Consider the following 20,598-nt stretch of genomic DNA (forward strand, 5'->3'; position numbering starts at 1 on the left):
AAAACTAAATGTTACATTTACTTGAATTCATAAAGTATAAATAAAGAAATAAAGGGATTTACTAGCACCACCATCATGACCAAAACATATCTAAGCTACTAAAAATATAGTGTTAAGTCATCTTTATCATGTTAAATGAAAGTAATAGAGAGAACTAATGACTATTCAAAGTTAGCATGCAATTCACTTAAGATCAAGAAATCATTGCAGGATTTCTTGTTCCAAGATGGAATGAATTTAGCATTCAGCAAACTGGAGACAATAGAAACCCCCTCTTGCCCCCTCCCACACCAAAGGAAAATGTTATCAGAGCATTTTGTTAAAAAGCAAAGACACAGAAATTTCACTACTCTTGTTTATTTCATGCTGCCTCGAAAAAGACACAGCCCAGTGAAAATGTGAGAAGAGAATCTGTCCTGTAGGCTACTGGCAAGGCAGACTTTCAGAGTTTTGTTTCCTGGTGCTGATAATGGGGTGGGAATTAACGGTAGAGGAGAGCTGGGCATAGACAACTTATCCGAAGACCCTCCCTTGATCAATACATTTTCTTAATACACTCTTTGGCACGAAGATCATGTCGATCATTTATATCTAGAGTTGATTTAAATTTGATGAATCCTTCGTTGAAATCTGAAGAAAAAAATCTGGGGTTCTTTTTATGGGAGATAAAAGGAGATAGATTGAAAGGGGATGAGAGGAAGAAGAGAAGTCATGTACTCACAGGGTCTCCCAAAGAACAATCCAACCTGGGTATTGCCCGACGAGTCATGAAAGGGTTGCAGTTCAATCACTTAAATTCTGGACTGTTTACTTGCAGTCCTTGGGACAGGGAAGGGCAATCCAAGCAGCCTCCTGCAGGGACCTACGCTATATATTTATTGCCATTTTCTGAGTGTGCTGGGACATGCAAAAGGTGGGGAAGTATTGTTCTCTGGTTTTTTATATACTGAAGAGAAAGTTATGCATTACTAAAAAGTGAAACTGAGTGTGAGGTAGGTTCCAGCCAAGGAGAATAAAGTAACTAAAGTTCCAAGAAGTTCTTAGTAATGTTATTAATAGTGATATTACTAGCTTTTGCTAATTTTTACTCTGCTTCAATTTTGCTAGCACACATTGGTATTTACACAGACTAACCCATTTAAACCTCGTAACATCCTAATAAATATTACAATTGTTAATCACGTTTAACAAACCAGTAAACTGAGGCTTGGCAAAATTAAATAATTTGGAGGTGGAGTTGCTGGTAGATGAAGTTAGAGTTGGAACTCCTTCCGTCAGTCTATAGAATCAGCATTGTCACCACTAGGCAGTTACACCTATAATGCAATTTCACACATGGATCTCGAAGACAATGAGAAATGCCACTGTTCAAGTTTTTTGTATACATAGTCAAAACAACACAATTTTCAGGTTCAGAAATAGTTTTCCTTAATTAAATATGCATAAAGATGAGGTTGATTTACTAAGATTAGTACGAATCATTTTGTTTTCTTTCCAAGCTCCAACTTTCAAAAATTATATAGATTACATGGATATAGAAAAAATAATGCAGGTATACCTCATTTTATTGTGCTTCACTTTGCTCACTTCAAAGATACTGTATTTTTTACAGATTGAAGGTTTGTGGCAACTGTGCCTCAAGCAAGTCTACTGGCGTCATTTTTTTTTGACAGCTTTATTTTTAAGTTAAGGTATGCACATTTTTTTGACATAATGCTATTGCACACTTAATAGACTATAGTGTAAACATAACTTTTACATGCACTGGGAAACCAAAAAATTCATGTGACTCACTTTATTGTGATACTTGCTTTATAGCAGTGGTCTGGAATTGAAGCCACAATATCTCTCATATGCCTGGATTATAAAGAGCCCATGAAAATTGAGATACTGTATTTTTATCTAAAAATGTGTGTCAGATATTATAATAGAATAATTATTGATATAGAATACAAATTATGAAAAATCAACTAGTAAGTTTTGTGTAATATCAAATAATAAGTTCATCAAGAAAAAGATTTCCACCATTTACCCTTAGCTGAAAATGAAAATTAAACAGTAACGATTATTACTAGAGCCACCTTAAAGAAAATGTTACTAATGGAGACATTCAGCACAAGAAATAGTCCAACAAGTAAAAAATGAGTCTACATTTCACATTAGAAAACAAAAGTGAACCTGTAATCATAATAGGGAAGAAAATGTCCTTTAGCCATTAAGGAATCTGAATAAGAGAAATGTAAAACAAAAATCATTCAAATGGCATTTAATTGAGAACTTCATAGGTTCCTTGTGTGGTTCCAGGAACCCTGATATTTTCCCTAGCTTCAAAAGGCAAAAGGTAATAATGAAAGAAAAAACTACATGGTAAATTGTATGGAACTGATTCTAAGTTGATTGAATAATTCAGGCGGGTTAGAGAAATCAGAGATGGCATAAAGGAGAAAGCAAAGAAAGGTTTGAAAAAGGAAGTTAAGCGCTTTCCAGATAGTGAAAAAAGCTTGATGAAACTCATGCAATTGGAATCCCAAGTTGGAAATTTGCTTTGCATGCAAAGTGATTAAGTTAGATTGGGAGGGATAAGTGCCTGGTCAGAATATAAAGGTCGAATCATGAGGACTGAAGTTCCATGATAACATTTAGATAAAGATATTAGGAAGATATTACTGTATGTTCTGCCATAGAGAATGGGAAAGTGGTATTGGAATTTCACAGTAAGTTAACTGAATTAGCGTAAAGAGGACACTGATGTGGAAGGAAGCTCTTGCAATGATAAAAAAAAAAATTGTTTTAGTATTAATTATGTTAGTGACTAGGGAAAGCAGAGCCAAAGAGAGAGTGAAGAGATATGATGGCTGGAAATCAGAAATAGGAATACCAACTGCTTATAAGAGATAAAGAGGAGATGATCAAAAGTGACTTCATGATAATCCATCCCAGAGACTAAATGGTAGTTCCAAAGACAGAAATGGAAGAGTGAGAAAAAACAGCACATTTTACAGAGGATGAACTTTTACTAACTTTGAGATGAGAGTGGAGCAATCAGTGTACTGTCTTTAAGACTGACAGTATTAATAAAGCACGTGATAGACTTTGAGTTGTCTTTAAGGTAAAAAAAGAAAGAGATCTTTAAACCTTTAAACCATTAACATGCCATAGATCTCTTCTAACACAACATTTTATACCTTTATGTTAGACTAAATTATAGCAATAGAAAGATACTGGCAAGAGCAAATACTCATTTGTTCAGATTTTATAGCCTACCTATTTCCGAAATGATGTAGTGAGATCTGTCTATTAACATGAGAGGAAGATGATCTAAAAGCAGTGTTGTACAACATTAATGTAATGTGAGCCCCAAATGTAAGCTACATATACAATCTTAAATTTTCTAATAGCCACATTAAAGAGGTAAAAGAAAGCAAGTAAGATTAATTTTAATAATGTTATATAACATAATATATTTAAAATATACTATCTTTTAATATGTAATGAATATATGTCATCATTACTTAAGTATTAATATATTTCTATACTATGTCTTTGAAATCTGGTGTTTATTTTACACTAAAGCATATCTCAATTCATACCAGTCACATTTTAAATTCTCACTAGCTAAATGTGGCTATCAGTTTGAAAGTACAAATACACAGTTCTTTGCAGAAATTCTGTCAACAGAGGAACAAAGATCAAAGACTTGAACATAATAACTTCAACATACAATTTAAGTGCAAGGTAGACATAAGTAAAAATGAGTAACCAGGGCAGAATTTTAAAGCCACATAAATGAAGAAAAATAACTTTGATTTTAGCTTTTAAAGATCACCAGAAAAAAAAAAAAGCATTTCTTAACGGAAAAATAAACTTAGCATTTTCCTCAGTTTATATTAGCTATATTAAACATCAAGATTGTAGCATTTAATTGAGAAGAAAAAAAAAAGAAGCACCATCAAAAGCTAGAAGGCAACAAGAGACAACACCAGGAATGATGGAAAAGGAAGACCAAAATCAAATAGGAATGAGGAAAATGAAGATGATGGATGAGCAAGTGGAGTTCATTAATCAGTAAGTTCTTATCTCTTTAAAAATAACACAAAAGCATGGAAGAATATTTTAAAATGTACATAACTCAAAACAGATCAAAGACCTAAAAGTAAGTTATAAAATTATAAAATACTTGGAAGGAAACATAGGTGCAAATCTCTGTGACATTGGATTAAGCAACATATTCATAACAAAAGAAAAAATAGATGAATAGACTTCAACAAAGTTAAAAATGTTTGTGCATCAAAGGACACTATCAAGAAGATGAAAAGACAACCCACGGAATGGGAGAAGATACTTGCAACTCATATAGCTGATAATGGTTTAGTATCCAGAATATATTTAAAATCTCTTACAACTCAACAGTAAAAAAGACAAACAAGCCAATTAAAAAATGGGCAAGAGACCTGAATAGACAGTCCTCTAAAGAAGATAAGCAAATGTCAGCAAATATCCAATAAATAAATGAAAAAAATGTTCAACATCATTAGTCATTAGCGAAACAGAAATCAAAACAACAGTGATCATTTCACATCCACTAGGATGGCAACAATTTAAGAAAAAAAAAGAAAACAACAAGTGTTAGAGAAGATGTGGAGAAACTGGAACGCCTCATAGATTGCTGGTGGCAATATAAAATAGTTCAGCCACCGTGGAAAACAATTTAGCAGTTCCTCAAAACTTAAACAGAGTTACCAGATAACCCAGCAATTTCACTCCTAGCTATATACCCCAAAACACTGAAAACATGTTAAAATAAAAATCTGTACACGAATTTGCAGAGCAGCATTACTCATAATACACAAAAAGTGAAAACCACCCAAATGTCCATCAACTGATGAACGATAAACAAAACATAGTATATTCATACAACAGAATATTATCCAGTCATAAGAAGTACTAATACACGCTGTAATGTGGAGGAACCTGAAAATATTATGCAAAGTCAAAGAAGCCAGACACAGACACATAAAAGGCCACATAATGTATGATTTCATTTATATGAAAATGTCCACAAAAGGAAAATCCATAGGAATATAAAGTAGATTAGTGGTTGCCAGGGGTTGGAGGAGTGGGGGATGAAGAGTGTCCACTTAACTGGTACAGAATTTCTTTGAGTTGATGAAAATGTTGTGGAATTAGGAAGTAGTGATGGCTGCGCATCATCGTGAATATACTAAAAACCACTGAATTGTACACTTTAAAATGGATAAAATGGTGCATTTTATGTTATATGAGTTTTATCTCAATAAAAAACACAAAAAGAAAAAACAACATATCACAGTAGCTCAGAAATTCTGAGGAAAAATAATTTGCCACGTCTTGGCAAACTCCATAATAGACTAGGAAATTATTCTATTAGAAGAGAGAAGCAAAACGGACAAACACTATCAAAGAAGTAATAGCAGTAAATACAGTAACCTATAGTTATACTACAACTATACTTGACCTATAATTAACATGCAGGTGAAATAGAACAATATACAAGAAATACAAGACAGTCTTATGAAAACAATGAATCAAAGAATCCAAGAATCTTAGGTAAAAGCTATTAAAAATCAAGACATATTTTAAGAAGTGGTTTAGGGCCCTTGGCCATCTCCAGAGCACTGTTTCTGAATCAGACTCTCCCAAAGGGCTTGAAAAATGTAGATTCCTGGGCTTCTAGTCAGTACAACAGGATCAGAACCTCTGCAGGGTGTGGTCAGGAATCTCAATTGTCAACATCTTCCCTCAAGACAATTTTTATGCACCTTTCAATAGGAAAACCACTTAGAAGGTCTAGAACTCAAGACGAACATCCTTTTTTTTTTTTTTTTTTTTTTACAATACTATACACAGACTATTTTATGTCAAAGTGACTATCAAGTGCATCCTTGATACGTCAAAAAAGTTTTTAAAGGCAGTGTCCTGACTGCTTAGAAATTGAAGTCTCCTCCCTTTTGCTGGGGAATGAACGTAAGGAGTGGCAAGGGAAAGCTGTGAGCTGATTGAAATCTTGTCTCTTTCACTCTCCCAAAAAGTTAATTCCAAGTGCAGTCACTGTTTCACCCCATCTCAGGACTAGCTCTGGTCAGAAGAAAAGAGACTCACAAATTTTCATGATTCTAAACAGTTGAACATAATGTACAAGAGTTAGATTGCTCATCTGTGAATTAGAATAAAAAAAGAGTCCTGAACTCCTAACTCACAGCAATGACTGAAAGAGAAAATGGATTCAAAACAGTTTGGAAATGCTGATGGGCAAAGAGAGAGAGAACGAGAGAGAGAGGGAGCGAGACTTGGACGTGTAAGAAGAACTGTTGCACAAATACAGCTCAGTGGTAGAGGCTGAGAACAAGGGCTGGTGTGGGAATGTCTGGGTTCAAACTGGAGCTAGACTGTCACTAACTGGGTGACCTTGACCTGATTTGACTTCTCTGGGCCCCAGCGCCCTCATCTCTACAATGGGACAATAATATCTACCCTGTAAGGTTGTTGTGAGGACTAATGCTTTAAAAGATGTAAAGTGCTTATAATAATACCTAGTACATTGTATATCTGCAATAGTTAAAAGTCTTTTTGTAAATCAGGATGGTCCCCCAAAGTTGCATTGTCTAAACCCTACAGTTTATAAGCCTTAAAGAAGTTACTTTAAATGAGAATAGAGACCTTTTAAAACCTAGATAGATTAGTTCTGTAAAGTCATATTCCCAATATCCTGCTTCATTTGCCGGAGTTCTTTGATTGCCTGCACACAACCACCCATTACTTTCCCTTTAAAATCCAGTTGGAGGAATGATCAATAATAAAGGGAATGGTAATCTACCTCTCAAACTCCTTCTCCAGTATCCCTAAGTCCCTGATTATAAATGCTTATAATTTGTACACCTGGATTATTTATCATTGTTCACCCATAATTATACAGCCACAATTGTATATTTACATTAGTGGAAAAAAATCACAAATTAAAAAAAATGCTGTTGTCCTCCTATATATCCATTGAGTACCGGGCTTCAAGAAAATGTTTAGTGTCTGAATTCCTTTTTAAAATACTTTAGAAAAAAAGAAGTATGAAACAACATAAAAATTTCTTAAAAACTGTCTTTCTTAGAACTATGAAAAGCAGCAGTCTCCATTTCAGCAGCCACCTTCACCAGGGAGAAGGCAGCTCTTGACTATCAGAAGAGGAAATCTAATGGTTATTCATTGCAGGTCCTGGCAAAAACTATTTTTCTGAAGAAGTTTCTAATATTGATGCAGTTATCAGTCCCTGTACATCTTGGAAATCAGATACACAGTATAAAATCATTATCTAATTGATTCTTCCAACTCTTTTTTGAGGATCTCTAGTACCAAGTTAATTTTGTAATTTTACCATCCAAAGGCAATTTTCAGGAAATTATGACTAGCATCAATGGTATTTCCACAATTCTGACCAAATTATCTACTTTACAGCATTATGGAATGATAATCCATTTCATAATACTCATAATATTAGCTCCAGAATTAGAGTAGCTTTACCTCATGTGACACTATTGAAGTTTAAAGAGAATCAAAGAATATAAAACAAATATTTTTAACCTATTGAACCAAATACACAGTAACACATTATGAAGTACTGACTAGTAAGTTTTGCTTGCAACTGACAAGAAAAGGAAAAGGAACCCTTGGATGTATATGGTCCGGTTCCCTTCACTTGAGTCAGGCTCCTTGGTCTTCACACTACTATTATAATTGTTTCCATATAAGGGGAAGTCATTTAATTACTCTTTTCTCTTTAAATTTATGTACTGTCACTTTATACTTGTAGGTCAGGTCCTTACTGTAATAGATATAACTATTATGATACACAGAAAATTATTCATTTTTATATTTTATTGAGTGCTTGATATGTTCAAGGGATTATATTAACCTTTTTAAAAATAATTTTTTAAGTTGATCAAAGTTAGGAACTGATATCTATTTATATAAAATTTTATATTTAGAAGTTGACATCAAAGATGATAACATACGAAAAAGGCCACGCAGGGAAAATAAAACTGCAACAAATTTTACATGTGTTTGCTATGTGATAATGGCTGATGTAAACAGGTTAAAGTCACTATTGCTGAATTTATTATTTTTAATGGCATTAGAAGTAACTGCTTGCAAGATCTTTATTTTCTTGTTTCAACAAAGAATGGCAATATATTTTGGTATATGAGACCTAGTGCATGAGCTTCAAATTCGATTAAATATATCAAGTTTACACAAAGCCATATGTATGAAAGGGGATCTTTTAAAAAAAACTTTATTTGAGAAAGGAAGAGACTTATAACAGAAGGCAAGAAGAGAAACATACAAACAATATATTTACAACACAAAACAAGAGATCACCTTCAAGGGTGTAAATTATAATAAATACAGTAGATTTTAAAAGAGACATTTATCAATTAGCTCTAAGATTATTTAAGTCCAGCTTTCCTTTTCACTGGTTCCAGGTAGTTTCTTGATTAAATTCAAAGACTATCAAATTCAAACAATTAACGTCCACCAACTGTACTGATGAAGCTCTCTCAAATGACATTATAAAAAATAGGTTTTTTTTGTTTGTGATTACATATCTTTGCAGTAATATTATACAAAAGCCTGCTCAGCCACATGTTCCTCCCCAAATAAAATGTATTTTAAAAGATGCACTATCCCTTTTTTATGAGACTGAAAAAAGACTTTAAAGAAAATGTATATTTATGAGATGGGAAAAATAAACAATTTTATCTTAGGAATGTCATATTTTTAATGCAAAACAACTGACAAAAAGTCATTTTAACCTGAAGGAATATACTAACCAAAATATGTTGGTAGTAGGAAGTGTTGCCTATTACAGCTATTTGTCAAAATTATCAGGACTTGCATTATATGGAAATGTTTTAAACTTTCTAACTTCTAGTTATGTTAATTTAATTTGAATGGAGACTTTTTAAAAAAGGATAATGTATCTTTAGCAGTAACCTTTTTTAAGAAATATTTTAAAATGTCACAGCAAAATGTAAACAACACGTGCCAGTAACATACAGTTGTACAAGGTCTACATTTGGCAAAACTGCTATATCTCCTTTGAAACAGGATACTACACCTTAAAATGCCTCGGATTTAGAAATATAAATATTTTAATAGAAAAAAACCTCACAAAGATTCTAGGTCAATTTGGATTATCCATATTAAAGGGGTCTTAATACAACGAATCTTTAACTAGCTTAACAAAAGTAAACCTATAAAACAAGGTAAACATATCAAAAGGGAGTATGAAGGAAATGTTCCAGTGAAAAGCTTCCTTAACAATTTCCCTACTTGTGGTGTTATTTTCTTAGACAATAAATCAATTCATAGAGTGCCCTTTAAAAACAGAGAGAGTAAAACACTATCCTCCGTTTTTTTTTCTTTCCCTACATTCCTCAGTACATGAATCACTTGGACTTCCTGTTTCCACAAGGCATTTCCTGTTCAGCCTCATAGAATCAGTTTTCTGTAGAACAGCAGGAACCTGACAAAGAACTGACTTAAATAAACAGTCTACTGTTGCCTTCAAAGTTGTTTGCATTTCATAACATCAAAGGACATAGTCCTTCTGAAGGTGCATTATGTACAAGTAGATTCTTTTGTTAAACCTAACTTTCCTAATTTTTATTTGCCAAAATAGTATGGTATATGCCATGTCATTATGGAATTATATTAAAGAGATCCTAGTGACAATGATTATCAAACATGATACACCTTCTTCTTTTAAACATGATTTTGACTTCATATCAGATAATAATCACACCATTACTATGTTTTCCACAACTGTAGATACAATACAGTATCTGATTGGACCATAATGCTGCACATTACTTCTTGCCAACATTTGCATCTGCTTCATTTGATCTTTTTCAATAAACAATGTCATCAAATAACACAGGATAAAAATGAAATGAGCAGTACTAGGTGAGACATAATGTAATATTTAAAATAGTGCTGTGCTGTACTTTGCATCTATATATTTAAAACCACCTCTATTCCTAAAATTTTCAGTTGCAATCTATACAATAACCTAGGACTACTGGCATAGTAACCAGAACATTTCACTTAACAAAAAAGAGAGAGGAAGAAAGGGCTGACTACCTTTAACAGGGTTCAAGACTGTAGTATGATACATTATGTACAACAATGTGAAAATTGAATTCTGCATATCAAAAAAATCAAGAACTAATAGAATGTTTCATTGATCAGACTGGGAAACTATATCCAGCAGTCACTGATCTCAACAGATAAACTAAAAACAACAGTGATTTCGTTTTCCTTAGAAGTAATTGGTGGGGCAGGCTTTGGGATGAATTAAAACCCTATTACTTGGATACTGATGTAGTATAATTTTAGTGTAACAGGTATTTCCTTACCGGTAGAGTTTCAATGAAACCTTGATATCTATATAGAGATCAGTATATAGAAAGATCTATATATAGATATATCTGCATTAGAATCCTTAAACACTAAAGTCAAATCATTCAGAGATATAATCGGATAGGAAATTATATCCATTTACCAAAACCTGCAATGCATTTCATATTCAGATAATGACTTTAATTACAAATCCTGGAGCTAAATCTTTGCCTATTACCTGTTGCATAAAAGCAGCCTGCTCCCCAGATTCCATTTCCTGGATCTGAGCATCTTCATCACTGTCCACTGGTTCCTCCTTGACCTTCACAGCCCCAACTTGTCCCAATGTGTCATCCACACAAGCACTGCTGTCACTCCTAGTGCTGTTGCCACTAGAGGGCGCTCTGTCTTCCTGCATCGCCTGGTCCCCCTGAAGCTCTTCCTCCGCTTCCTCGAGGTGACTGCCTGGTTGCTTCAGTTGTTCAATAGATTTCGAAAGCAGCTAGAAGAGAGTGTTCAGGGGTTCAAAATTCAATAGTTCTTGGTGGTAACAGAGCAGCAATATACACTTTGATTTCTTAATACTCTACTTCAGTATACTCTGATGTCTAATCTCTGAACATTCGTTTCAGAATGAATTTGTATGCAACAAACTTCCTCAGTAGTACTAAATCTGAAGCAGTCCCATCAATTCCATATTGCATTGGTGTCCTAGACAGGGAGTGAAGTCTTTAGGTGGTTTTTAAAGATACATCACTCTTTTGGAAAAAAGTAAAAAACTTTTTCTATGGAAACCATGAAACATTCACAGTCTCATTTTCCAACAAATGGCAACCACTGTAAAAGACAGAAGCACAAATGCTAAGAGTTCTTCTTGCCTATTAATTTTCCTATACCTAAATGGTCAAATGATAAAAGACCTTCATATATACTTCTAAAACATGGATATACTGATTTTGAAATCCTGAACTTTAAAAAGATGTGGAATTAAAAAAAAATTGACAGCACTAAAAATGTTTTATAAACATATCCAATTGTAAATTAAATAACAGGAAAGAAACAAGGAATTCTTTTTAATTTGAAAATTGTTATTTAGACCTTTTATTTTATAAATTAAATCATACTTAATCTTCAGAAGTGTATGAATTACAATTTTAAAAAATTGACAACACACCTAACTTAAACAACAGCAAAATGCCATAGTATAAAAGCTCAGTATATGGGGAAAAATTCTCAAGATGATTCCATCTCGTGTAGGCTTTTTGTTTTATTTGACAAGGACCCTATTGACTGATCATCTGCAGATCTTGAACTGTGTTTTCAAGAGTGGTTAGAATTTTCTGCTGAGTCAGTGCCCATGTAAGCAACACACCAATTATTATAATGAGCAGCATGGTTAGAATACCACCACAAAAATCATGAATACAGATTTTTCTATGAAAAATTCAAATTTACCTCCCACTCACACCTAACTATGTTTTTAAAACTAAACACATACTGTAGAGTTAGAATACATAAGAACTCAAACTTTGCAGGGTGTCTTAACCTCTTAGATGTTCCTTCAATCCTCACAACCTCAAATGGCCCTGCATATGCTGACAAAGCCTTTCAATTTCACTGTAGTAGAATTATCCTGGGAGTTTTCATTCATTTGCTCAACAAATATTTACTGAGTGCCAACTATGTTCAAGACACCCTGCTAGGCACTGGGAAAACAGCCACTGCCCTGCCCTCATGGAGCTTATAGTTTAGAGTGTTAGAAAGGCACCAAATAGATACATAAATCTGTTCTTCTTTTCAAGTGTGGTAAATGAAAAAAAAAGAAACACAGGGTGTTAAAAGAAAACACACTAGTTGGTGTTGGAGGGGAAGTGTGGACTATTAAGGAAGGTTTCACTGAGGAAGGGCTATGTTTAGGCTGAGACATGAAAGATGAAGCATGGACAGGAGTCATTTTGTGTGTGTCAGGAGTGGAAATCAGGGGAGGGAGCACTTCTGGCAGAAGGCACAGTGTGTGGACTGAAAGAGGAGTCCCATGCATTTGAGCCATTGAAAGCCCAGTGGAGTTTGAGCACAGGAAGACAGGGAGAGAAAGCTGGAAGACGATTTTGGAGAGGGTAACACAGTTTACAATATATTTGGGTTGTGAATAAGCTTCTAGAGAAATAAGATATAACTTAGGATAAACCATATATAAGACCTAAACATCACTAATCCTAATCTAGACATGTTCAAGCGAAGAGAATACATACCAATCAAAACTCATATCAAAATGAAGAAGGTAAACTTAAATATTAATTTCCTTCATGCCTACAATCTAACGTCTATTCCTGGACAGTATAAGGAGAACATTCATCCCACCATGCTTTAAATGTTTTTAAGTACTTTTTAGGAAACTATCTGCAGGACTTTTGTACCAATCATGAACACTTATCAGCTCTTCTTGTCTTAAATACATAATAACTTGAACACTGCTGAGATTTTGGAGGAAAGAGACAATGTAATATTCCTGGACTCTGACTACACAATTGTAAAATTCCATTTAATTGGCTAGGGAAAAAAACATCTAACACCACAGAAAACAAGCAGGGTTTTAATTGAAAAGCTCCAGTTTTAGCTGGGACACCAGGGATAAGAACATTGGGTGACAAACACCCACTCATTTTTCAGAGACACAGAGAGAGAGAGACAGAGAAAGAGAGAGAGAAAGAAAGAGAGAGAGACAGAGAGCTCATCAGCCAGGCCTGTAACTTTGACCTCCATCACTCACCTAGGATGACATACAAGAGCAGGTTAGAGAATTCTGTGGGGAGAAGAGATTTACTTAGAAAAAGTACTAGTCAGGTGAAGGAGGCTGCAAGAGCCCCTCAGAGAGACTATCTGCCAGAAGACTGCTGCAATTCATCTTACGGATGGATGTACTGAGTTGTAGAAAGTCCCCCTCTTGCTACCAAAGCTTTGCTGGAAAGGTTCACGGGAGCTAGCTCATCAGAGCTGATGGGCCAAGGATACTGGTGGGTCAAAGAGACGCCTCCACAAGGTGGTCAAACGATCCTGCCCATAAGAGCCTCTGTGAGGGCAAAAGAAAAAAAAAAAAAAAAAAACTCTATGGGATGTGTGGCCACAGGACAGGAAATAAAGGCCATTCATGAAAGGTCAGCCAGAGAGCACATGACCAGTGTCCAGGAAATGCCACGTCAAAAGTTCCTGCTTCCTGTGGGTGACTCTGCATCTTATCCAGCTTCTGGATGTTTGACTACAGGGAGTATTTAATAACCAAGAGGAAGTTACAGATGCCACCCGCTAAGCAAAAAGACTTTCCTGTTGCTATTTCTCTCCTCAGCTTCAGTTCCAGCATGGCCTCTCACTGCCTTGACCTCCTAACCTCCAATGGTCTTGTCCTCCACCCTACCTCAGCTCCCAATGACCTGGTCTTCGCTGGTAACTGTACACTCTCCTAAACCTTAATTTCAAACATCATTTCTTTCTTCTGGCTCACCCTCAGAGTATTCTGGCCCCAATCATTCCTCACCTCTGGAGCGTCTTCCAAGCTACTGAGCCTACCACATCCTCACTGCCCATCACCGCCACCGCCCTCGTTCCCCGACTTCCTTCCTTGCTGGACTAGGTTCCATTCTCCATCAATAAAAATCACTCGCTTATTATCTTCAACTCCTCTGCCTTTTTCAATATGGATTTTACTGTATAAGTAAGACTTCTAACCTTGGTTAATACTAAATCCCTGCCAAACCCAAGCAGCTGAATAAGCTAGGAAACAAATAAACAAATTACAGTCATGCTGAGTGTTTTTCTTCAAATTTGTGATCATAACCCTCAAATGGACCCTCAGTCCTGCCTGGAAATCCTAGTACATTTCTCTAGTTAATTTTCTCCCACTCTTTCAATGACTATTTCAAATTACTTCCTCTCTCCTCAAACCTCTAATATCCAGACCTCTTCCTCACTCCTGCTACCTTTGCTTCTTATTTCGGTGAGCAAATAGAAGCATCACAGAGAAACTCAACATTCTTCTACCAAGCTGTCCCACTCACTCTTCCTCCTGTTACAGTGAAAGAAAGGTCTGCAGCCCTATCTTAGTCAACCCCTCAGCTTAATGCCCTGGGTCCTATCCATTCCTGCAGGTATCCACTCTGTCCTCCAGCACTCATTTCCCTTCTCTGCTGCAGTCCTTCCACTTGGACACCTTTAGTCTTATCATCCATTTTAAATGAAACCTCCCTTGACCACCACCCCCCCAAACCCATTATGTACCTTCCTTCACAGTAAAACTTCTTGAGTTATTTCTCTTCATTGTCTTCATTTCTCTTGTCCCATTCTCTTTAGAATTCTCTCCAACTAGGCTTTCATCCACACTATTTGACTGAAATCTCTCTCGTTAAAGTCAGTAAAGACTGTGTAAATACCAAATCCAGTGGCACTTGAAATAGGATATTAACAGGTGCAGTCAGGATGAAGCATTTTAGAAAAGAAAACATGACAAAATCATAGCATCTTTTTTTGTGTGTGTGTGTGTGTGTGTGTGTGTGTGGTACCGGGCCTCTCACTGTTGTGGCCTCTCCTGTTACGGAGCACAGGCTCCGGACGTGCAGGCTCAGCGGCCGTGGCTCACGGGCCTAACCGCTCCGCGGCATGTGGGATCTTCCCGGACCGGGGCATGAACCCGTGTCCCCTGCATCAGCAGGCGGACTCTCAACCACTGCACCACCAGGGAAGCCCCAATCATAGCATCTTTGAAAGTAAGAGATTGATATTACTAACAGTGGTGCAGCCAAACCAGACAAGATGTATGTGAATTTACTGAAATATAATTTCCTACAGATAGCAAATACGTCAAAGAAAATCTTTAATACTGACAAAATGCTGAGTGGTTACAGAATAAATCATATGCACATTTTTAACAGAAAACCTTTAACAGAAAATCCGATCTGTTAATGTATTTCTGAGGTCAACGGAGTGCCCAGAAATCATATCATTTAGTCCATGAATCACATTTGGTATTTACCACCGCACTGACATAGCGACATACATGAAAGTGTGTATAACAATTTCCAGTGTACAACACAGAAACAATACTGTTTGTTCCGGTGCCTCTGGCTTCATCTACACTTCTGCTGGACTAAAGGAAACACGAGGGAGAAAAGTGCCAGAATGGATAATGCTGTGATAACTGGACAAGAAGGCCAGATGGCAAAATGATCTCTTCCAAGGGCAGAATTCCTTACGGGTTTGTAAAAGAAATGCTTCTTGACACAAAACAGTGACTTATGAGTGGAGATCATATAGATATAAAATGTTGGAATTGGAAATTTTCTAATAACATTCTTCAAATCCTTATTTTACAGAGAGGAATTTCATGCCCAAGTAAAAGCCGAGTCATCTCCAGAGAAGAGAAGACACCTAGAACTTTTTATACCCTTCCGCTGCATTCTCCTCTCAAACGGCTATATTCCAATGACAACTGAATTCATATAAACAATTCCAATGTCTCCCCTGAGCTCCAAACTTGCATATTCAGCTGCTTACCATACGTCATCACTTAGATCTAAAATATCCAATAGGCATCAGAAACTTTAAGTAGCTCAAAGATAACCTTTATTCCCATTGCACCCAAATGGATTGATCATCTAATTTTTCTCATCTGAGTAAACAGCATTACCCAGTTGCACGAGTCTAAAACCTAGGATTTATCCTTGTTTCTCTCTCACTTGTCTTCATAAATATCTGAAAACTTAGCAACAAAGCTTTGACACGTTTTTTCCCCCAGGTTATGAGGCGAATGCCAGTATCCACGTGAATAATAACTACTACTTTTTCACCATTTATGGAATAAAACATGCTCTTTGTGAAGTTTCAAAAAATACAAAATCTCCTGGAGACCATTTTGCAAAATATAAATGCACAGAGGGAGTTAACCTACACTTATTTTTTTTTAGATATTTGACTCAAGCTGTTTTTATTTAAACAGTCAAATTTGCCAGAGTGGAAAAATCAGCAATAAACATCAAGAAAATCTGCAAACAAAAGTCACAGAAAACCGGCCTGCCAGGTTTGACTTATTTCAGATTTTTAAAGTGAAAAGTTACTTGCTGTTATTTGTAAGTTTCTGACTATTTACTAGGAAATCCAGTGTTTGGACTATGTTGTGTTCTATGGGTTTTTGAACTACAAATGTGACCATTACAAAGAAGGTATGAGCAAACCCTTTTCTAATTTGTACTGTTGCTGAGTGGCCCCAGCTGCAGGGAGGAGCTGTCTGCTTACTCTCAGTGGGGTGGCAGGGTCTCTCTTTGGTTGAACATCTGGAGGTGATCCCCCAGCAAAGCTGAGCTGTTGCCTTGCTGGCTAGAAAACACAAGAAGAAACATCTGTGTGACAGATAAATGTGTAAGCCTGCGTGAGTCTCGGCTGAGGCCCCATCTGTAAAACACACTGTGTGTCATTCGTCTGACACCAGGTGAGTTACTTTGGTGGGGAACCCAGCTGAGATAAAGAAGATGATGGCTGAGCAGCTTCTTCTCCTCCTTTTATCTGTGCTTTTCCTCATCTGTCAGCATGTCTCTGTATTCTCCATGCTACTGCACAGCAATTGTACCAAACACTAAGAATGCTGCAGGCGGTCCATCACCATTCTGGGTTTATAACACACACACTATACACACTTACACTGGAGAGTTTATAGACCAGATAGCATGATAATTTATCCAAACTGCTCACAGCTTCAAGTATTTTAACTCGACTCTTGAATTCTTATCAATCCCTGCTAGGGTCATAACTATAGCAAGTCCACAATTTCAACGTTTGGACTTTGTTATATTATATGATGTTCAACATAATTTCCATGTTGAACATCATATAATCTATTGGCAAATGGTGTAAAATTCATTAAATAATATTTAAAGGCTGTGCTGCTAAGCTTTACACATTGACCTGTTTAAGTCCATCTCTGTGTAAGTTACATTGTTTGATAAAATTCTAGAAACCAACATAAGCATAGTGCTTTTGAGTAAAATATCTTTAAATTTTATATTTTGAACTTTAGCCACAGAAATCCTTCATGTCCCCACAAATATCTTTAGATATGGAATATCAAACTAAGAACAGGAGTATATAAGGAGTAAATCTGTTTCTGATAGACATCTGATTTTCTGAAATTGCCAACAAACCATTCAGCACAAGTGTTTGAATTAAACCATGCAAAATGACCTTCAACCCTATTCATCACTTTCTTATTTTGCCTCAGATTTTAAGACAGATTTTACTTGGGGAATGGTAATAGCATAAGTTTTTTTTTTTTCTTTTAAATAAATGTGAAATACTTCTTTTGGAAAATAAAACCCTTCCCTTAAGCTCCAAGGAAACTAGATTTAAAAATAATGATAAAATTCTGCCTCAATTCACAAATAGATTAGGTATGTACCAACTGTTCTCAAAAACAACCAGAGCTTGGAGGGCTTTCAAATCAAGAGGTCTACTTAGAGAAGAACTCCGACTCAAGCCAAAATACTACATGTCATTTTGCTTCTGTGCATTTTAGGGAAATAACCAGCAGAACCAAAGTTAAATAACAAGAGAGAAAGATTCTCTAAGTATTGGTCCATTATTCACATAAGTTAAAAGTCTAAACTGAAAAACACCCTTTCTTGCCAATATTGAAGAGATATAAAATTAATCTAGGGATCAAATGAATTCTTAATAAAAATGCGTTTATTTTTATAATGCTAAATGACTATCCAAAACAATGCCAGCAATTAAAATATCCTTTCTTTGGCTCTCAAAACATCCTAATATTCCAATAACTCAATTATGTGTTCACTTCCAGAAAGGAGACTGAAAATTTCCTCCTCCCGGCTCTTTAGAGAAAGTTACCCACTCTTTCATTCATTCAACAAATTTTTACTGAGCACTTGCTATATGCCAGGATCTGGGAAGAGAGCAGTCAATCAGGCAAGATTCTGTCTCTCAGAGGGAAATAAAAAATAAGTAACTGAAGAGTAGAACTAAATGTGATAGGGAATAATGGGGGAAGGAGTGGGTGTCTGTGCCCAATTTGGATGGGCAAGGAAGGCCACTCTGAAGAGCTGAGGTTTGAGCTGAGAGAGACTCCAATACCAAGGTCGAATCACAAGAACACCTGGAGGTCGAACATTCCACACAGAACTGTGACTCACAGTTCATTCCAGGAGATGGAAGGAGACTCCTCACAGACTGGAGAGAAGGCCAAGGTGGTGGGAGCTCAGCGAGTAAGGGTAGGGAGTCGGAGATAAGGTCAGTGAGGGGGCAAGAGCCTGTGGGCCATGAAAAGATACTTGGATTTTATCCAACAAACAATAAGGAGCAACTGGGGAGTTTTTAGGAAGCCCTTGACATGATTTGATTTGCATTTGTAAATGATCTCTCTGGCTGCTACAGGAGATTGGATTTAGGTGGGGAAAAGTGGAAACAGGAAGACTGGCCTTTCAGAACATAAAATCCTCAGCAAGAGAGTGTAACAAGAACTATTAGGGGCTTTTCTTAACTAGAACACAAATGAGCTGTTTTTCCTTCTTTTAGAGCACCGTGTAATTTTATGTCCTTTTATATTACATAATAGGATTTTTCCCTGATAATCTCCTTCCTGATCTTCAGTTGACAGTACATTTTCTTTTAAAGTTTTCTTTTTTCCTTCTTTAAGGGTAATGAATAGAGGCAGAGTGAGGTAAGGCATGCTTATGTTCTTTGCTAACTCTTGGTGATTTCGGACTGCATCTCAGAATAGACAAGATCTCAAAGCCAGGGAGCTCCTGATCACTTGACTCATAAACATCTCCCTTTCTCCCCTCAATCCCTTGCTTGGGTAAACTGGATAGCAGTGCAAGCGCTACTTAAAAAAGACAACCAAGAGTAAACCCCAGACAATAATTGCCACATGGAAAAGTGGGCCCAGTGTAGCCAGACTTTTCAATTTTTCAGGCAATGCCAGAAATCCAGATTTGTATTTAAAATGATTGACCAAAAACTTGAATGCTTTTTAAGACACCAGGCAGGCCAAAGACATCAGTTCAATGGAATGGATCCAGTCCATAGACTATCAGCTTGTGACCTCGGCAAAGAATCCCTTATGTCTCTTCTTGCTTGAACATTTTATGGTTTAAGTCATTTAGGGCTGATGTCTGCATGCTCTTAAAATACACCATCCTTCATACTTGTGATTCGTTTTATGTTCCCTACATGGTCAAAAATTCAAGTACTTTGCCAGGGGTTGGAGGTAGGAGTATGGATTGACTACAAAAGAGCAACACAGGGGAATTTTGGAAGTTGAGGGAATTGTTCTATATCTTGATTGCAGTAATTATGACAATATACATTTGTCAAAACTCATTCAACTGTGCAGCAAAAGGAATAAATTTTACAGTGTGTGAATTATACCTCAATAAAAAATTCAATAACTAACCATAATATTGTTCCAAAGAGAAAACAAGGTCAGCTTCATGATGAATACAAAGATGCAAGGAAGAGCTGGAACAAAATTTAGTGGTTTGGTTTACAACAAAGTAGCTTGACGCAATATTGAGGCAAGTGAAAAATGTGTGTCTTAGAAATATTCTACACTTCCAGAAAGCCATTTGCATTAACATAACTGGGAAGATATAACTCTTAGTGCTATATAAGAACATAAATACTGTGTTAAATGGAAGGATTTCTTACTATGTTTACAAAGCACTTTCAGTACATCCTCTCATGTAATTCTCACTATAAACCTCTAAAGTGTGCAGATTAGAGCATTAGTGGACAAAGAGGTTTGACACTCTGGCCAAAATCGCAAAACAAATAAATAAGTGTGCAGGGCATCAGAAACTTCTCTTGGAAAGGCTACCCAGCATTCTAGATTTTGAACTATGCATTCTGTAGAACTATCTTTGATTAAAATTATCTATTTGCAGGTCTATGAGCCATTCAAGGGGAAAAACATGCCTTCTCTGTTTTCACTTCCAGGATGCAGCAGAATAGTTGCTAATAAATCTTTGTGGAGCACCAATTATTCCATGCCAGGAAATTATTTTTTAGAAGTGAGTTTTTATTGCTGGCTGATACAACTAAGTTGATAGCAAGAGAGTAATGGTATATTTAGGACATGGGAGCAGAGCCCTGGATGCAATTCTGCCCGAAGGAATG

At 36.1% G+C, this 20,598-nt stretch overlaps 1 protein-coding gene across 14 annotated transcripts in view; it reads right to left on the reverse strand.

The window, feature by feature from the left end:
• HDAC9 (histone deacetylase 9) overlaps nt 1-20,598 on the reverse strand; it is a gene marked incomplete at its 3' end in the record, with an annotated part of 568,944 nt that overhangs the window by 374,172 nt on the left and 174,174 nt on the right. For 9 of the 14 annotated variants that reach the window (XM_079710913.1, XM_079710904.1, XM_079710906.1 and 6 more), the window contains one exon: nt 10,613-10,927. In XM_079710913.1, coding sequence (XP_079567039.1) covers nt 10,613-10,927 — 315 coding nt within the window. Of the gene's footprint in view, nt 1-10,612; nt 10,928-16,707; nt 16,789-20,598 lie in introns of those variants that run through there. The other 5 variants (XM_079710903.1, XM_079710910.1, XM_079710909.1 and 2 more) reach the window with 2 other exon arrangements.

This window comes from Hyperoodon ampullatus (assembly GCF_949752795.1).
Source record: "Hyperoodon ampullatus genome assembly, chromosome: 9".
NCBI classification, from domain to species: Eukaryota; Metazoa; Chordata; class Mammalia; order Artiodactyla; family Ziphiidae; genus Hyperoodon; species Hyperoodon ampullatus.